At 46.4% G+C, this 19,399-nt stretch overlaps 1 protein-coding gene across 1 annotated transcript; it reads left to right on the forward strand.

Annotated features, from left to right (window-relative positions):
* The first annotated feature begins 618 nt into the window (after window positions 1–618).
* On the forward strand, window positions 619–18,381 carry LOC129383345 (uncharacterized). Its single transcript, XM_055067787.2, has 2 exons — window positions 619–707; window positions 15,873–18,381. The coding sequence occupies exon 2, from the start codon at window positions 16,927–16,929 to the stop codon at window positions 17,413–17,415; it is 489 nt and encodes a 162-aa protein (XP_054923762.1). The 5' UTR covers window positions 619–707; window positions 15,873–16,926; the 3' UTR covers window positions 17,416–18,381.
* Window positions 18,382–19,399: the final 1,018 nt, after the last annotated feature.

A 19,399-nucleotide genomic window follows, 5' to 3' on the forward strand; every position in this document is an offset into this window, starting at 1 on the left:
AAACAACATTGCTTTGGCAGCGCAGTTCCCCGGACGCAAGCCCTGCCGCGTGTTCTCAAAGTACGTACACCGCACAGGGATTGCTTAAGGACATGATCGCAACAGCAATTCTACTTGTTTCTATATCTTCTCACCATTTTTTAAAAGTTTATTCCAATTATAAGTCTGTTCTGATTCCATATGGCTGGCTGTCACAGTCAGATGTCGAGATATATGCTCCATTATAAAAGCTATGTACTGCGCTTATAATGTGCTGCTCAAACGAATCACTCCGCAATTTCGAGCTCCAATTAGGCACGTTGCGAGCCTCGGTTGCGTCTCCCGTAAACGTCGATGACCACGCTGATGGCGCAATCGTCAAGGCACCTCCACTCTCGTAAGGTCGCTATACGGGCATATGCGAATCTCGAGTGACGATCACACGCGCTGCTGCCACCGAAGAAAGGTCAAACACTATGATCCAGCGGCGTTGTTCAACTACGTGCGACAAACTCAAACACCGTCGCCAAACAAGCGGGCGATGATAAGAAGGCAAAGGCGGCGTTGCCCTGACAGTGTGGGCACCTTCGAAAGCGCCGACAGACAAACCTGGCTATGCATTTTCTTGGCTGAGCTCGCTGCGAGTTGACGATTCCTGGACATTGGATGGCCACAATGTCTTTCGCTCAGGCCACGAAACAGCGCAGACGATAAGCAAGATATCATCGGTGAGATATGGTTTTCTCGCTATTCCGCATACTATACTCGGTTTCATGCTAAGCAGGTGTAGGCGAGGAATTGGTTTACGAAAGTATAATGGAGTCGCAGAGGTTTCAGTCGGCTCGTTTCGCAGTGCAGTTTCGAATGCGAATAGCATTCTTGGCATTGTCGGGCCAGTTTTCGCTGCCGGCTATCTATCTAACCGTACTCGTATGCCGATCACGAAGATAGCGCAGTCTAAGAATGCGGGCCGATCCCGCTGATGGTGCAGTTTGAGAACGTGAACCTATACCGTAGGTAGCGAAGTCTAAAAATGTGGGCCTAGCATTCTTTCTCGGCACTCTCCGAAAAAAAACTTAAACCCTTTAAAATTTCTTCCATTTCATTTTAGTCTAAAAAGAATGCTATTCCACTCTTAGATAGTCGTCGCAGGCGAGTTACGCCCGGTATTTTTATCTACGAATCTTTCTATGGAATTACAACTACAGCATTTGATTGTAAGGTTTATGTAAAGTCAAGTATGATAAGATTGATAATGACATTGGGCAGAATGGAGATGAGCAAGTGGCGCCACGTTTACGCAAACTTAGACGACTCCAGTGGTGTTTCTGCGTTAATATGTTTTTTTATTCTTGACGAAACCGATTTGAATGCGTATTAACGCTCCGGGCTGTGCACTTCATCAAATGCGCTCAACTGGTGCACATTTACAAGTTTTATTATAAGATTTAGAGAAGCGCACCTTATATCTCAATACGAAAGGCTAGCTCAGAGTGCCGCCGGGTGAAACATCCTCCAGAATCTCGGCATTAACTACGAGTCGATGCAAAGCATTAAAGTAGACATTCCTCACGATCAGAGGCGCCATCTCAAAATTAATCCACTCCCTAAAAACATGCACCCCGAATTCCACAAGGAAAGGAGGGCCGAGCGGTCCAAAACCCTACATCAGAAATTCCACGCCTTCAAAGACGTAGTCTATGCCGACGCTGCAGAATACATAGAACACAACTGTATGTCCTTTGCAGTGGTGGACTTCTCAGGTCAAATACGCGCTGATGGTTCAATTCGCACCAGAAGCTCCGAAACAGCGGAAGAGGCGGCTATCGCTCTGGCAATAGCCTCCACACATTGTCATTACATTATTAGCGATTCCAGAGCAGCAGTACGCAATTTTGCGAAAGGTCGTGTCTCGGCTCCCGTAAAACACATAGTAGACACCAACCAACACCCACGACCAATCCAGATCATTTGGGCACCAACACACTCCTCCCTACCCGGCAACGATGCCGCTCACACCGCCGCTCGAGGACTCGCCAACCGAGCACCTGGACGGCTCACGCTAGGATCCGAGAGGGATCGCATGGTCAGTTACCAGGAAATAACCCAGCACTACAGGTTAGCCAGGGCAGTGTACCCGCCAGCACACAAATCGCTTAACAAGCGACAAGAAGTAGCTTGGAGACGACTTCAGACGAACACCTACCCCAACCCCGTAGCCTATCACTACTACTACCCGGACCAATACCCTAATACATGTAAGCATTGTAAGCAAAAAGCGGATCTATTCCATATTATGTGGTCGTGCTCAGCCGAAAATCACACAAATCACGAAATAAGTAATACTGAGCAGTGCGAGGCCGTGTTGCTCAGCTCTGACCTTGACCTGCAGGCCAAGGTCATCGAGAGAGCTGAAGATGCCGCCCGGGCCCAGGGGCTCGTGTCTGCCTAACAAGGTCATCCGTCAATACCTTGTTTTTCAATAAAGTCTTTACTCACTCACTCACTAGAGCGCAGCAGATGAATAATAAGATAGATCGACTGTAGAGTGGCGCATACATAGGAGCGGCTGGGCTCGTCAACTCGAGCCTGAACACACTGCTTTCTTATCGCATGGGTTTTGGACAAATGAGCAGGAGCCTTCAGTGAGGCCATGGTATAGACGCATAGGACTTGCTTGACCAGCAACAAGGTCACGTAAATGTCTTCGCCGTGTTGACATGCGACATTGTGCGTCTCGCATAACGTTGCTATGGCTTAATGTGCGTCGAGAACTAGAAAACGTTCAAGAGAAATGTGGATCTAGTAGTAACTTCATGCTAGGAAAATCATGTTGCTTGCGTTCCTTTCAGTCGTACTGCATTTGGAACCTGACAATTTGAAGGTAAACGCAGAATTTCAGCTCTCATGGCCCGTTGCATTAAAAACGTATAATGGTAAAGTAAACGCCCACTAGAAACTGCTGCTAAATGCACTATTTATTCTTCACTCACAAGCAGCTCAGACAAACCTGAGGCGTTCCAGTAAATGTCTGACGCCATGCCAGCGTATAATATAGTGTTCAAAAACGCCTACGTTTCCTAAAATTTACTGAAAAGTTTTAGCGACAATTTTAGCAAGTTTGCACCAAAATTTAGCGGAAATTTATCAACATTTTGTCTCACTTTAGCGACACGTACCAAAAATTATGACAACGTTGTCAGTAACCCGGCAATCCACGAACACTAATGCACCGGGTTTCCGGAGAAGGGAACAGCGGACGACGATGAGGATAATTTAGTGGCATCCCCTTTCAAACGGGAGGGTGACAAATGGCTACCTAGCCTGCTTGCTTTAATCCGGTATGATGTACTTGCTTTTTATTCTAGAATTCGTTGTATAAATCTGCTTACTCTCTTTTTTATCTCTCTTCCTCAAAAATTCTCCATCTACCTTGCACGGCTGCCTACAATTGCAACGGATCCCGTTGTGTCAATCACTTCCATTATTATTTTCCACCAATACGCTAAACATATCTTGCTTACCTCGACTGCTGACTGGTTGATGCTGCCATCCACTTTAAATCCAAGCGCTTCTGGAATATGTACGTTACCTACGGGTCTCACTGGGTAACCCTTTGCACTCCATTAGGATGTGCTAGGTGGCCTCCCGATTTTTGCTGCAGCATACACATGCCTCATATTAATGCAAATATTTGCTCTGGTATGTTTTGTCCTTAAGCAACCAGCTTGAGCCTCAAATAGCAAGGCACTGCCCTTTATGTTTCCGTACAGATTTTCCCTTATAATTTCTTTCTTCGCATTCTTCTAAATCCCCATGGTATTTTGTCCCCATTCTTTGCATTCAGTTCATTACCTCTGTTTCTCTCACTTTCTTTTTGATGACTCTTGGTTGTCTATTTACACTTTCAATTACCCTGCACTTGATTACCAACCAGCAACAATGCTGGTAGCGACATCTGGTGACGCATTGTACAACCAGACAGCACGCAAAACTAATACTGCAGTGACTTACTTATTCTCCTTAACTGATGGTCTAAAGCGTTGGTAACGACATCGTTAACGTGTCGCACGTCTGCGATTGCTCTTCGACGATAACACTGAGGCAATAGAAATATTTTTTTCCAACGCAGAGTTGTTGGACAGATCGTCACAAGGTGCCGCCACCAGCTTTGCTAATACTGTCCGCGGCTACAGTAACTTGTAATCCGCAAACGTTATGAATTTGCTGACAAGAAGTTTGTGACCAAGCTAAAGCTATCTAATGTCTACGTCAGCATTTTGGCCACGAAAAGGCATGGCATTCGTCACGTGATGCGCACTCTCCGCAGCGAAGCGAAGGATTTCTCTCCGTGCGAATACCGCTTAAAGGAAAATTCACCTTAAACATAAGGCGAAGGTTGGCTAATCTAGAGAACTAAGCTAGTTTCTTTAATAAGTATGTTAACATTTATATTGTGGTGTATGACGCCAAGAAACTGCACAGTAAGTTGGGAGGGACGGCGTAGTTTTGGGCTCTGATTTAATATTGACCGCCTGAGCTCCTTTAACGTGCACCTGGTACGCACGCGAGCGCATTTGCATAGCTCCCCCGGCGAATTGTAGCCACCGTGGCTGGGAGAAGAACCCGTGACCTTGTGTTCAGAACTGAATAGCCACTCAGTACAGCCCGATGAGCGAAAGCTCGCGAATTTAGAAAATTTGACATCGTTTCCTTAACACGTGTACTACAGCGTCTCGTCACAAGCAGCTGAGTGAGAAGTCAGAGCCTCCACCAGTGTCTGACAAAGATGCAGGAAGTATTTAAGCTCTGTATTTGGAGGCTATGTGTAAATACATAGTCATAAGGATTGACCGAATCACTCATCATATTACCATCGTTCTATCATCATCAAGGTGGTGGCGGATTATGCCGTGGAAATGAGGCCCAACTGGCAAAAAGTTCACTTTCAGTAAGTACCCTTTGCCATCGACAAGCCGCCACCGCTAATAATACGTGTGACACCAGGATTGGCTAAAATTTTCTCTTACGGACAGTTATAGCGTAAGAGCTTTTTGTGAATACCAGCTGCTCTAGCAGTAAATGATATTAGAGCTAAGAAATCAGTGACATCTTTAAGCCTTCCTTCCTACTTCCATCCCTCCGTTCTTCCTTTGCTTCGCTCCTTCCTTCTTCCGTCCTTCTTTCCTTCTTCCCTTCTTTCTTTCTTTCTTTCCTTTTCTCTTTCCTACCTTCGCTCCCTGTTTCTTCCTTCCTCTCTACTTTTCTTCTTTCCTTCCTTTTTTTCTTTCCCCCGTTACTTCTTCCTTTCTTTTCTGCTTTCTCTTTTTCTTTGAAATACGGAGTGGATATCGGCTCTTCGATGCAAATGTGGACGCTCCCTGCCACACAGCTCTCGGTTGGGTATCTACGTACATGTCCGGATTACTGCGGATATTACGGAGGCATCCTGGGAACAATCGAGCACTGGACGTGGACAGCGTGGTTGGCACCCAGACAGCGTATGCTGATCGCTCGCGATGCACTGAACTACCCCGAGACGAAGGCTCGGACGAGGAGAGCATGCGGAGAAAGCGGCGGCGGCGCCGAGGCGACAGCGGGCAGACAGGGCAGGCAAGCGAAGCAAGCACGTGTATCCTTCGTTCCTTCTCGTTCACGCGCCGCAGCTGTGGCCACTCCTTATTCCAACAACGCCGTTGCCGCTGCTGTACGGCTGCTGCTGCTGCTGCTGTTGCCGCTGCGTCGCTTGTCAGATGCACTCCACGAGCGCGGCGGGCATACGCGAGGTTCTCTGCTGGACTTGCACGGGCCTCTCGGCTCCCGAAGCACGTTTTGTTGCCGGAAGCACAGTTTATCCTACCTTGCGCTGATAGTGCGGTTTCCCGTCCTTCCTTCCTCGAGGCAAGTCATCAGTTTTCGTATGCTTTCTCGTGGTCGCGTGTATGGCTGCCCTTCGTGCTTTCAGAGATTCGGGTTATTTAGAACCGATACGACGGAACGTAGTCACAGCATACAAAAAACGCGTCTGTCTTCTCATTTATTCATTTACTTTCCCATGCCGGTGTGTTTCTGTCTTTCGTCGTGTTTAGCTATAAAGAACACGAGTACCGGCGAACACAAACTGCAACCAACCAAGATTCTGTCGCCTTGTTTCTTGTTAAAAGTAGAAGGTCGAGAGGTGCAACTAACGTAACTTTTAATGCGATTTGCATTCTTAGGAGACTGCAACCACTTTCTGGCATGTTAGCCTCTGCGTTCTAGCCATTTTCCCCGCCAACTTGCCTCACTGGCTAGCACGGGGCTGCTGTGTCGAGGGAACCGCGTTTGAAACCAACCGTTGCACTAACCTGAATCACTGAGTGCGTGTCGCTCTTCACTGAACCTCTTTGACGCCACCTTGTATCGATGTAGATGTGCCACTGGGTGTGTACCACTCTTCAAAAAGGCATCTCTGTTTATTTCTCTGGGTCTGGGCGTAATAGTACCCGCGCCATACACATTCGGACTGAGAAATAATCATTTATTCAAATAACGACTCTAGGCCTGTTTGGTGAAGTGGGTAAAAGGAACGGAAGTAAGTCTTCTTCGCTTCACTACAGAAACTTCGCACTCGAAGCTCCACAGTGAGTAACGTGTCTCTTCCACCATATAGCTCATGTTCGGATCCAGTCCTCAGACGATGTCACCGCCTTAAGGCCGGTACATGCCTCACAAAGGCGCGAGTCCTTCACATTCTCACACGAGGTGGTGGACATTCCGAGTTACCTCCTCTGAGCGTGCGCAACGCTTCGCCCGCGCAGGTGATTGCAGACGCTCGCCACGCACGCACTTCGTGGTGGCACCGCTAGATGGCGCAGCCTGTCCAGGCTAACTGGAAGGGGAAGCGGCAATAAATTACATCCGAAAAATAACAGCCGAATCTTTCCAAGGCAATGTCGCGCTGGTATTTGAAGAAAAAAAAGAGCCTCAAAGAGACCCAGGTGGAAAAGTAGCTGGTCCTGAGAAATTTCAACTGGAAGAAAGCCGAAGAGAAAACTCCTAAGCGCACAGCCACGGGGCTAGACGAGGTTCCAGTTAAGCTGATTAATGAACTAGGACCAAAAGGTAAGAAAGCTCTGGCGAAAGCAGTGGAAAAAACTTTAAAAGATAGAGGAACACCAGACAGTTGGGGACAAAGTAGAATGAATTTAATTTATAAAGGCAAGGGGGAGAAAGATAGAATTCACTCGTATAGACCGTTGACCATTACATCGGTAATATACAGGCTAGCAATTCAGGCAATCAAATTAAACCTGCAAGCATGGGCAAAGAATAATGGCATTTTGGGAGAACTTCAGAATGGCTTCACAATAGGTAGCTGTATGGATGAAAACTTATTTGTTTTTACTCAGTGTATTGAAATATCAAGAGTAGAAAGCAGACCGTTATATGTGGCCTTTTTAGACATTACAGGCGCCTATGACGACGTAGACGGCGACATGTTGTGGGATATTCTGGAAGGGGAAAGCTTAGGTGACGATTGTCTACAGCTTTTGAGAGAGATTTACCTAGAAAATGACGTTTGCGTTGAATGGGAAGGGATGAGGAGCGAGGAGAAAGTTCATATCAACAAGGGACTGAGGCAGGGGTGCAATTTATCCCCATTGCTGTTTATGGTGTACATGGTGAAGATGGAGAGGGCGCTAGAAGCAAGCAATATCGGGTTTAATCTTTCATACACACAGGCGGGTACAGTAGTAGAACAGCAGCTTCAAGGTTTATTTTATACTGACGACATTGTGTTGCTAGCTAACAAGCAAAGTGATTTGCAACGTCTGGCTAATATCTGTGAACAGGAAGGCAACAATTTAGGTTTGAAAGTTAGTGTTAGAAAATCAGGTGTTATGGTATTCAATGAAAAGAGTGAACAGACAGTGGCAATACAGGGTCAGGAAATACCTCGGATAAGAGAATATAAGTACCTTGGTATATGGATGAACGAAGGCAATAGATATATGGAAACACAGGAAAATACAACAGTGAAGGGGAAGAGAAACGCAGCCATAATGAAGCACAGAGCGCTATGGGGATACAATAGGTACGAGGTGCTCCGGGGTATGTGGAAAGGTGTAATGGTTCCAGGACTTACTTTTGGAAATGCGGTTGTTTGCTTTAAATCAGGGGTACAATCAAGACTCGATGGGAACCAAAGGTCAGTGGGACGCCTCGCATTGGGCGCTCACGGGAAGACTGCAAATGAAGTTGAGCAGTGTGATATGGGCTGGACTAGTATTGAAATGAGGGAATCTCGCAGTAAAATTGATTATGAAGAACGACTCAGGAATATGGAAGAAAGTAAATGGGCTGGGAGAGTGTTGAGGTATCTGTACAGGAAAAACATTGATTTACAGTGCAAGAAAAGAACTAGGAAGCTTACCAGCAAGTATGCGGCCTGTAGGATGGGCAACACAGCAACCAAGTACGTCAAGCGGAAAGTCGGAGAGGCTGAAATAATCTCATGGGTGACGGAAATGGAAAAGAAACCTGCCATGAGTAACTAGTTAAGAGGAAAAAACGAAGTCTGGAAAGAAACATTTTATGATAACTGAAAGGGAAGCTCATTACTTTTCGAAGCGAGATCGGGATGCCTTAGAACACGCACCTATAAAGCGTGATATAAGAATGAAGAAGAAGCATGTGCTTGCTGCGGTAAAGCTAGGGAAGCGATGGAGCATGTTTCATTAGAATGCGAAGACGTCTACCCAGCGATCGATTTAAGCACCACTGGCCTCCTTGAAGCCCTTGGGTTCAGCGAGAGCAGTGGAAAAGTAAACATGTCCGCAATAAAGATTAGTAAGAGGTGATCGGAAGATTGGTGGAAGAAAAGTAGGGAGACGACAAAAAACGGAGACGTACAAAAACAAACTTCTCAAAAGGGGATCAAAAATTTTGGTTGTGGGAGTTCATAGGGGTCTTTTTTCTGTTTTTTTTTCTTTGTTAATTTAGATAGGACATAGGCAGTATAATAGCAAGAGCTTGGTGGCGCAACCCACCTCCCCGTTCCAAAGGGGACGCTCATAACATCCATCCATCCATCCATCCATCCATCCATCCATCCATCCATCCATCCATCCATCCAGGTGGCTATTTGTCGACGCCCCATTTCGAAGGGGATGCCAATAAACCATCATCGCCATCATCATCATCATCATCATCATCATCATCATCAATGCACGAGAGGGGAGCTCGGCTGCAGCACACACCTCGTACATGACGCCTTTCGGCGGTGGCAATGAGGTGCTTCGCCACACGCTTCAGTGCCAGTAGCAATAACGTCAACGTTAATCGTGAGATGGGTTCAGCCGATCTTTTTTTTCGTATGAGCTGTTTGCCGTTGGCTGACCGCTTTCGCTAATTCTGAGTCTAGCATCGATCATGATCGTCTGGCGTCTGTTCTTACGAATAGTTGTAACTGACTAACTGAAGTTGACCAAAGTGGACCAGGAGCACTTAATATAATGTATATGACCAGTGTGTGCCTTTCGTGTTCCTCTCGTCCGTGCCTTTCGCGTTCCTTGACCATGTCTAGCGTAAAACTTTTTTGACGTGAATGCGGGATCCAGTTCGCACATATTCTTTTCATGTTTAGTTATTATCGCCCTTCGTTATTGATTTGCACGGTTGCATGGTTAGCACTTACATTAACGCCGCAAAATCACTTGATCTAAATGCGAGCGTGCTCCAGCCGATAAGGCTCTTATTTCAGAGGTGAAGTATGCGCAAGTGTTGGCAATACCTCTGTTGGCAAGAAGCTGCGGGAGCTTCCACTCTAGAAAATTCCACTTTAGAACTGCGGCTCAGACTTTCGATTTAAAAAAGAACGAAGGAACGTCTCAGAAGCGCTTTTGCAAGGCGGCAGCTTGTCTTATACATAAAAAAATCTAAATTATTTATACAAGCGCTATTTGCGCATGGGACGTTAAAACGAAAGATTGGGTGCTTCTAATACCAGGGCACGACAGACACAAACATATCCTAAAGCCTGTGAAGAATGCCAGTATTGTGAACAATGAGAAAGTGAAGGTTTCTGATAACGCATGTCTTTCGAACGAGAGACATGGTAAACAGAGTCTAAAAAAAAAAAACTGAAAAAATACGGCCCTAGGAGCTGCATTTCTGGTCGAATCATTGAGGACACTTTCTCATTTGCGCGACGTAGCATTAAACACGTTGTCCCATTGCAGCGATGGACGTAGCCAGGCCGCTGGCCTATGCAGTGAACGCGTGCTGAAATCGATACCCCCGAAACTGGTGAGCCTAGACTAAGGCATCAATATTAATCTATGACATAGCGCGTTATCAGCAGAAACCTTCACTTTCTCATTGTTCGCAATATTGGCGTTCTTCACAGGCTTTAGGATTTGTTTGCGTCTGTCGTGCCCTGGCATTAAAAACACCCAATCTTTTGTTTGAACGTATCACGCGTAGATAGCACTAGTTTAAATAATTCCGATTTTTTTTTATGTATGGGACAAGCAGCTGCATTCGCACAAAGGCTTGCGAGCCGTTCCTTCGATCCTGTATAAATCGAAAGTGTGAGCCGCAGTTCCAAAGTGGAATTTTCTAAAGTGGAAGCTCCCGCAGCTTCTTGCCAATAGAGGTAAAGCAACTCTTGCCCATACTTCACCTCTGAAGTAAGAGCCTTATCGGTTGGAGTACACTCGCTTGTAGATCAAGTGATTTTGCGGTGGTAATGTACATGCTAACTTAATCAGAAAATTACGGTTGGTTGTTCCCGACGAAGGTATTATCTTTGGCTGACTCTTGATGATGCACTCTCCAATAAAATGTGCCAGTACGCTCACGTTTCTTCTTAAAACCAGTGGCACAAGGACACACGTCGACCAATATCTGCACAGCAAAGCTAGCCACCTTGAACTCGTGGAAAGCGTGCGGAAATTGATTCGTGTTCTGCACTAATCAGCTAATGTTTTATCGTGCGCTTTCTTACAGGGAGGCGTTCTGGTTTTAATTTCGGGACATTGCTACTCCAGCAATTTTGTTTTACTAATCCCGAAGCGACCTGTAGTGGAGGGCTTTGACCACCAGGAGATATTTTAAATTGCGATAGCAATTATATGGACACTCCAAGCGAATTCTTGCCGTCGGCGTTGGCATCGCCGTGAGGTTGCGTATATTTCATACTGCACCCAATAGCAACTTCCCGCAAGTGTTCTTGCTTCTCGCCCACATTAAGATGTGGCCGCCGCTGCTGGCAACCGAACCTGCGACTTCGTGCTCATCAGGAGAGTGTCATGGTCATCGAGCCGCAATGCTTGGTGGTGCCACGTTCTAATCATGGCTTGTCTATAGTAAGGACCACACGATGCAATTGATCTGATAATGCTGCGGAGGGAGTTGAATCAATAGTTCGTATCAAATTGTTAGCACAATCGTCTCTCCATCCGACATACGGAACATTACCGTAAAGACCAGCATAGAATACTGACCCCCATAGAGCGCAAAGGAAAAAAAAGTTTCATCCACGTATAATACGGGTAAAGCCAACTCAGAGTATTTTTTGATCAGCTTTCGCGCTTGAGTCATCGTCGTCTTCGGCTACGCTGTCTTCGGACAGTTCCCTGTCCGGCCACTCCTCCCAGGGAGCAGTAATCTTCCGTGCCGTCGAGCGCATTCGAAATGCCACGCTCCCGAACAGCGTGACACGAAAAATCCTCCAGGATACTTGCACCAGCGTCCGAAGTCCATTTGCACAGCGAGGCTGTTAATGACCACTTCACTAGTTCACGAGGATGGTATCCATGCAGCAATAACGAAACCAAAACTTTGAGCCCTGGTTTCTCGCTGAAATATTGGTTTGAGCCCATGTACAGTACAAGGTGGAAATTTAGGACGCTAATAAGTGGAAAATATCTGCGTATTATATGCGCATTTTTACGTTGTCTGTCGTATTAGTATGCAGCGAATCATCAACACATGACTTGCGAAGGCGCTACTAAGCGATAGGGAAGGAACTGGAATCCATCTTTTCAGAGCCCGCCAACAACTATTTTAAAACCCGCCGTGGTTGCTCAGTGGCGATGGTGTTGGGCTGCTGAGCACGAGGTCGCAGGATCCAATCCCGGCCACGGCGGCCGCATTTCGATGGGGGCGAAATGCGAAACCACCCGTGTATTAGATTTAGGCGCATGTTAAAGAACCCCAGGTGGTCCTCCACTACGGCGCGCCTCATAATCAGAAAGTGGTTTTTTGGCATGTAAAACTCTATAATTTAATGTTTAACTATTTTAAAATGAATTTTTAACACACCAATATACGAACCCAGAATTATTACTATCGGAAATTTTAGGACCGCGCTATATGGAAAAAATATATATTATCTAAGTACGAATAATTTCTTTTTTATTGCGTCCTTTCTACGTTTTGTGCGAATTTGTGTTTATGACAGTTTGTTGGCCTCCAGTGAGAGATATATTTCATGATTTGTGCATTTACATACAAGTCATTCTTTTCCTCCATGCCGAAGAGTATACGCATTATTAATTTCCTGCGTAAAATTGCCCCATTCATGCGGTTCTCCTAGAACCGTTGCTGACAGCCTGCTCCACGCGATCCTCCATTGTCTACGTTTGGACATCTCGTGCACGCCTCATTTATTGTGCTACATCAAAGGAAGAACGTCTCCAGATTGTTGTTTCTGTTACAATCCCGACGCTTCAGTTGAGCCTATTATTATAAAATGGCCTCAATATGACCGGCAATGACTTCAAAGGCGTGTTCGGACATGTCTGGACAGGTGGCCTATCACAGTAAACAAAGTGCTTGGACGGTGGTCGTGCCCTGATAATCATAGGCGTTCCGTTAGCGCCATTCGCTATTTCTTAGTGAGGTTACTGATTTCATGGCGAGTGAGTGACATTACTTGACTTGTCTACTCTAGTGGCTGTTCAACGTTTGTTTTTTTTCTTTATTTGCATATCTTCCTCTCGCAACCCCGCTGTCGTTTCTGCGTTACTGCTCTTGCGCAAATATAGATGCTAGAAATAGGTATGCACGAAAAGTCTTGTATATGTGAAAACCAATGACCTGGGTTGATGAAAAAAAAAAGGTCCCCATAGAAAACAGGCCGTGACTGCTCTCTGCAACTACCCAAAGATGAGATATTGAGGGTCGCTTTGATTTCTATGACTTTCTATGACGTCACCACGCTGCTAGCAGCCTGGTGGCGGGTAAATGAAACGAACAGAACGTTTCCGAACTGCTTCGATGACTTGTATCGTGGTAGAGTTCTAAAAGCAGTTAGAGAGACAGTAAATAGGCATTTACATAATCAATACACTTCTTCCAGTTTGTCCAGTATTTACTTGTGACAGAAGAAATCTTCAGACAGCTGAAACAATTGTTTCACCTGTCTTAATCTGCTCACCTGTCTTTATCTGCTTTAAAGCAGATAAATTGTTGACACACAAGGGACAGAAAAATTTTCACACACACGAAAAACATACGAAATGTTGACAGACCAGCGACAGCCGAAACCATGAAAACCACGGGGAAGACTCAGCAGATGCCGACAGGGTCACGGGGGCAGCTCGCGAGTCCGAATCTAGGCCCCCAAATATCGATAACTGCTTTCTACTTTCCCGCGGTTTTCAGCGCCGCAGGCCGTTAGCACTAGCAAAACAAGCGAGCTTGGCAGGACGAGAGAAAAAATGAACAGCTGTGGGGCGCTCTGTTAGATGCGATTGTAGTGAGACAGCGGAGACGGGGAAGGGGGCTGTGGTAATATGAGTGGCGGCAGCATTTTTATTAGTATGCCGGTACGTATTTGCAACAGTGAAACGGCGCTCCCCTATTTATGCCCAAGTTGCGATACACGCTTAGATACGTTCGCAGCAGCGCTGAAAACATCTACATTTTTCATTAGAGGATTTTGCTCGCTCATTTTCCGATCGTCAATGCAACAGGTCAGTGGCTATTTTGTTGACGCGAAAAGAGCGCATTAGTGTAAGCACCATCGGATTTCGAAGGCAATTTCAACTGTTGTGGAGATATATAAGTACCGGCGCTTAGTACAATCGGTGTTTGCAAGATTGCGATTGTGGCTCCAAGCATTCGGTAAAGGAGCGCTAAAGGTGAATGTTAAACTAAGCCGTGTTCGCATCTAACTTATGTTTCAGCAGTAGCAAAGCGGTCATTCTTACAGGGCACCTTATAAGCAAAAAAGAAAAAGCTGTAAAAAAAACGAAAGCTGAACGGAGACAGTGGCCTGAAGTTGCCGCATCACGTCCTCGTTATTTTGACAGCATGTACTCATGTGTACTTATTGTTTGTGGTTCAAGAACTACATTGAATTCAAAATAAGCCAGTTACTGAACCCATCAGCTTTTAAGAAGCTATCTTGTGCCATAGCTATCACTAATACATTGACGCTTTAAGTTCCGTGGCATCCCACTGACGTATCGACACTCGGAATAATGCGCCAAATTAAAAATATATATATTACAACACACATATTGAAACCTATCTGAAGCCAACCTTTCATGAAGCGGCTGATGAAATGCTGCAACTGTGCCCATTTCATACCTTCGTCTTTAGCGTAAAGAAAAACCGGCGCGCTCGCATGTGCACTCATACGGACGTGCTACCGTGCTACGTAATGTGACGATTCTTTCATTGGCTTGTAGCTCTTCATTGCTTCTTACTCCAACGTACCGCTCCCTTTGTGGTCAATCCCGCGTTGGTGTCTTAGCATGGAACTCATCATCATAATCAGCATGCGGCGATCATATGAAAGACCTAGTTAGTGTTAGCGTGATGGAACTATACGTCCGATTGTGGCTTGATAGTATAGAAGTCTTTAATGGTGCGGATGTGTGCGTTTAAAGGAAAGCCACCTGTACGGAAATGTCACTGTCATTGCGAATGTATTGCACTCAAGTTGTACAAGCAATAAAGGGCACAGAAAGGATTTGCAGTAAGGGGCTGTTTTGCTGCGGGTGAGGTTTGATCCCAGCATTGGGGCCTGTAATTCAATTTTTTTAAGTGTGAGCTACTCGACAAGATAGCAGCAGCAGCGCCCGACCAGTAGCCACGGGCAGGAAAGTCCGGAAGGGTCCGCAAATTTTAAAAGATTAGCCTTAATATTATTTAATAATCACCATCCTTTCCATGCAATGAAAGAAAATAGAGTTTACAAGAAAAACTTTTTTTCCCTGTGCAATTTTTTCCCTACCTGTTATATTTGAGGTACCCATTTCTAGGTAGCTCAAATTACCATTACCAATTACCCAAATCACCCATTACTGGGCAGTGCCTCCGCGCATGTGCTTATTCTTGGTCGATCCTCCAGAGTGGAAGGTGAAGAAGACGCCCCACCTCAATAGGAGGAAATGTTTGCTCTCTCTCTTTCTTTCTCTCTCCAGAATCGGTTATTGAGTAGTGCCTCTGGGCATGTGCTTATTCTTGGTCATCCTTGAGAAATCGTTACTGCGTTGTGCCACTCGGTATGCGTTCCTTCATCGTCGATCCTTCAGAATGGCTAGGTCCCACTGTGGCGCAAATTGCATGAAATCATAATGCAATTAAGAAAGTGTCGTACTTCTCTCTCTAGGTACAACACCAGTCGTCACAATTCCTCCTTCTACAAACATCATACATCGCCTTCATCCTCACGATATGACGTCGTTGGTTCCTCAGAGTGTACATTCACCTTATTTGGTGTTGTGCTCGATAGCATCTGCTTAAGCTACCCTCGTATTAATGTTGTTTTTTTTTTACTTTCCCGGCCAGCCGAATTGTAGTGCTTGCAGCCATAACCAAAGCGGCCAATTGTGCTTAATGACGAACACCAGAATATTCTGACAGAGTTTGACTGTTGCCTTTGTTCTACGCAGCGCACAATCTTGTGTGCGGGTCTCCCATGATCGACATCGCAGAACAGACATCATGGTGCCAGCGTCCAGACAGCGCCAAGAAGTGCGGGGGCAGCATATGCAAAGTCGTTGACAGATAAAGGTGGCCATTGTCAGGAAGGGTGAAAACAACTCACGCTCGAAAGCTGGCGCGTTCGAGCCGTCGTTAGTGCAAATCCAGCGAAAAGATAGCGATCACCCAGCATTCGTGCAGAACGGCAGCAAAGCGGCTCAGGACAGTTCACGCCTTGCACCTTCACAGAGAGTCCAAACAGACCAGGAAAAAGACAGAGGCTATCTGCGTGCTTGACTCAAACTTGGTGTAGTAGTGAAAGTCGCAAGTGTATATGCATACTCAAGCCCACCCGCCGATAGTCTTCGGATAAGAGTCACTTCGGATTAATAGTACTGAACTTCACTGGGCATCCGTGAGGTCAACAGGCTTCGAGACCACGGTAGGTCTGCAAGTCGCCTGTGCGTGAGTGATACGGAACTCGACCGTGAAAGAAAAACGTACTGCAGGAAACAAGAACTTTATGTCAAGTGAAGATGTTTCCATAAATTGACGGACGAGGACGTGCGCATTTAGATAGTTCGAGCTCTGTCATACCCTCCGACCACTCTGCATGTTACAAGCCGGTGAATCAAATTTGAAGTTCAGCTCATCTAAAGAAAACTGGTGGAACCAGTCTGAACCAGTGGAGACTTTTTAAATAATTCCTCAATAGTCCATGATCGTTGAAGTCTGCTCGCCTCCACCAAAACTACCATTATTCATATACGTGGAGGTCTTGAGGTATTACTGCACTACTCATATTCTTCTATACCTGTGGGTCACCAGAAGCACTTAACAGGGACTATATCGACGGTGAAAATCTCTCCAGGAGCGAATACGAAACCGACGACGCTTCTGCTCCTGCCGAGTACAACCGGGACAAAGCTCCAGGAAGTGCCACCATCACGCACTTGTAAGTCGTCGGAGTAAGTTCAAAACGACAAGCACGCGTCCTAGAGCCGTTAAGAAGCAACCGTCGCCATGGCAACAACCACTGCCGGTAGTATCCTCCAAGCACCTTCCACAGCGGAGACAACAACGGTCACCTTCGTCCCGGCCGAAGAACGAGACCTGACGTCAACGACCCGCATGGAGTGCTGGTTGGCTAGCACCGGCATCCTCATGTCTTCTGTAGGCTTCTTCTGCGTCTGTCTCGGCCTCTCGTATCGGTTCCTGGTTGTGACCCTGGTGGGCTACGTAATGGCACCCGTGGGCGTCGTCGTCTTCGTGGCGTTCCTCTTCCTCTACCAGACGAGCCGCCGGCTTAAGTGCCAGGCGGCAGCGGAAGACACTGCGCCGTGGAAGTACGACAGAGTCAACAGCGACCAACTCGATCCCCGAGACATGCCGTTGGTGGCGGTGCGCACAACGAATGGTTTCAAGACAGTAGTCGCGACTGAGCCCATGGTGCCGTGTGCACCAGACGTCGTCGCCGGAAGTGTGAACGGCCTTCGGGACAGTCACGTGTGAAGCTTGGTGTAGCCTGTGAAATCATTTCCGCGTCTTTTGCGATTGAAAAGCTCGTGTTCGCTTTGTCCCAATTGTGTAGGCCAGTGCACGCGCGACCGGAACTCTTTCGATTAATCTAAAAACCAAGGGTTCATGATGAACTCCCGGTGCGTGTAAAGGTATCATAAAGACCGTGTCTGATCCTACAGACTTACCGTGAATACATCGGATGGCTATAGAACTCTGCCCCCGATGAGACTGAGAAGTGGCAGGATCAATTCCTGGCAACGGGGACCAAATTCCTGTGATCGTGAAGTCTAAAAACATTCCGCCAGCGTGCTATGCGTACACTTTCAAGGACGTCAAGTAGTCGAAGTTAATACAGTGTTCTTCATTACCGCACCTCTCATTGGTGACTCGCGTGGATTGAGGAGGTTAATGCCCAGTAGTGAATCGCTGAGTAAGTTAACCAATCAAACCCTACCGGATTTCCAAATGCTGGTAGTACCAAACGAGCAGAGCTTCGACTAACTCCAATCATTATCGTCTCAATTGCTTAATGTTACAGAACGTTGTGAACTATACAAGCCGCACTGTCAGAGATCTCCCTTAGGCCTCGCCTATTTGTGCCTGGAGTCGTGGCGCTTGTAAGTTGTGACATTGTAGAACGCAGAAATGTACACCAAAAGAGCCCCACCATGCAGTTCAGAGGTAACTCCGGTCGCGCGGGCATTGTGCTGTACGCCGTTGCCAGAGGTTGTAGCATCAACGTTGCTGATTGAGATTGTGTTGGTGCTAGAGGTAATACTCATTTCAAATACAGCAGAACAAAATAAAAAGTGGGCCTTCAATGAAGTCTCAGTATGCTTTTGTGTACCTGCAAGATTTGCCTGAGATGCTTAAATGCCCACTTTGGCGCAAATGAAGAAAGGTTGTCCTTGCTACATGTTTCATAACCAGTGGAAGAGAGAGAAAGAAACAAGTTTATCTCAATAAAGACTGCACTTGTTTACTGCGGGTGTAGCGCCTCGTCCAGGGCCCCATTGGCTATCACGGCCCGCCGGGACTGGTCGAGGGCCCCAAGTCCGGCTCGGAGAGTCGCGCTTCCCACAACCAATTGTTGAGTGTGCCGTTACGTAGCGGCGAGACAGCTTCTGAAGTACTATAGCGCCAAACAGACGACACAAGAAGAGACACGGACGAGCGCTCGTCCGTGTCTCTTCTTGTGTCGTCTGTTTGGCGCTATAGTACTTCAGTAACATGCACAAACTAGCCAAACAAAAAGTTCTGCTGAGACAGCTTCTGCTGTACGGTGCGTGCATCGGTAAGTTACGGGTTCGAGTGCCGGGGTGAAGACGAACGACGGACGGTTTGCGCGTCTTGCACATGGTTATCTGTCGCTGTGTTTTTCCCGACAAACCCAGGGACAGATAAGCAGTGTTGCAAGGCGTGCTGCTTTAGAGATCAGCATTTGTGATTATGGAGCACGTTCTTGGCGTGGTTTGAGAAAAAAACGTTTGCGTACACTTGAACAAACAAAAGAATGTTGCGTACAGTTTACATGGGGTAACTTTTGCTTGACTGGTTAACACATCGCAGTTGGCTTCGTGCTCGCACACCTTCTGTTATCAGATGCGGCCGTTATACAGACAACACGCTTATCTTCTTGGCATTTCATAAAGTTTAATGTTCTGTGGCTTTGGTCTCTAAGGCTGAAAAAGAAAGCGAAATATTAAAATCGAATGTCTTCCTCCCCCCCTGCCCCCCCCCGACATTGTATAACAGAGCACTCAGCTAGTATATTTAAATTTAAAGTAAGTAGCTGGACTTCCGGTATATTCCAAGTGGCGCACTTTAATACCTATACACTAGGTACACCTGATTTTGCGCAGATATTGCAAGGATGGTCTGGAAGTTTGCATGCCATTGCAACACCTGCTTGATTCCCTGGATCCTATCACGACCTACCATGCGACTATGTAATGTGCATACAGTGGGTCCCCCG

This window comes from Dermacentor andersoni, chromosome 8, assembly GCF_023375885.2.
Source record: "Dermacentor andersoni chromosome 8, qqDerAnde1_hic_scaffold, whole genome shotgun sequence".
NCBI lineage: Eukaryota > Metazoa > Arthropoda > Arachnida > Ixodida > Ixodidae > Dermacentor > Dermacentor andersoni.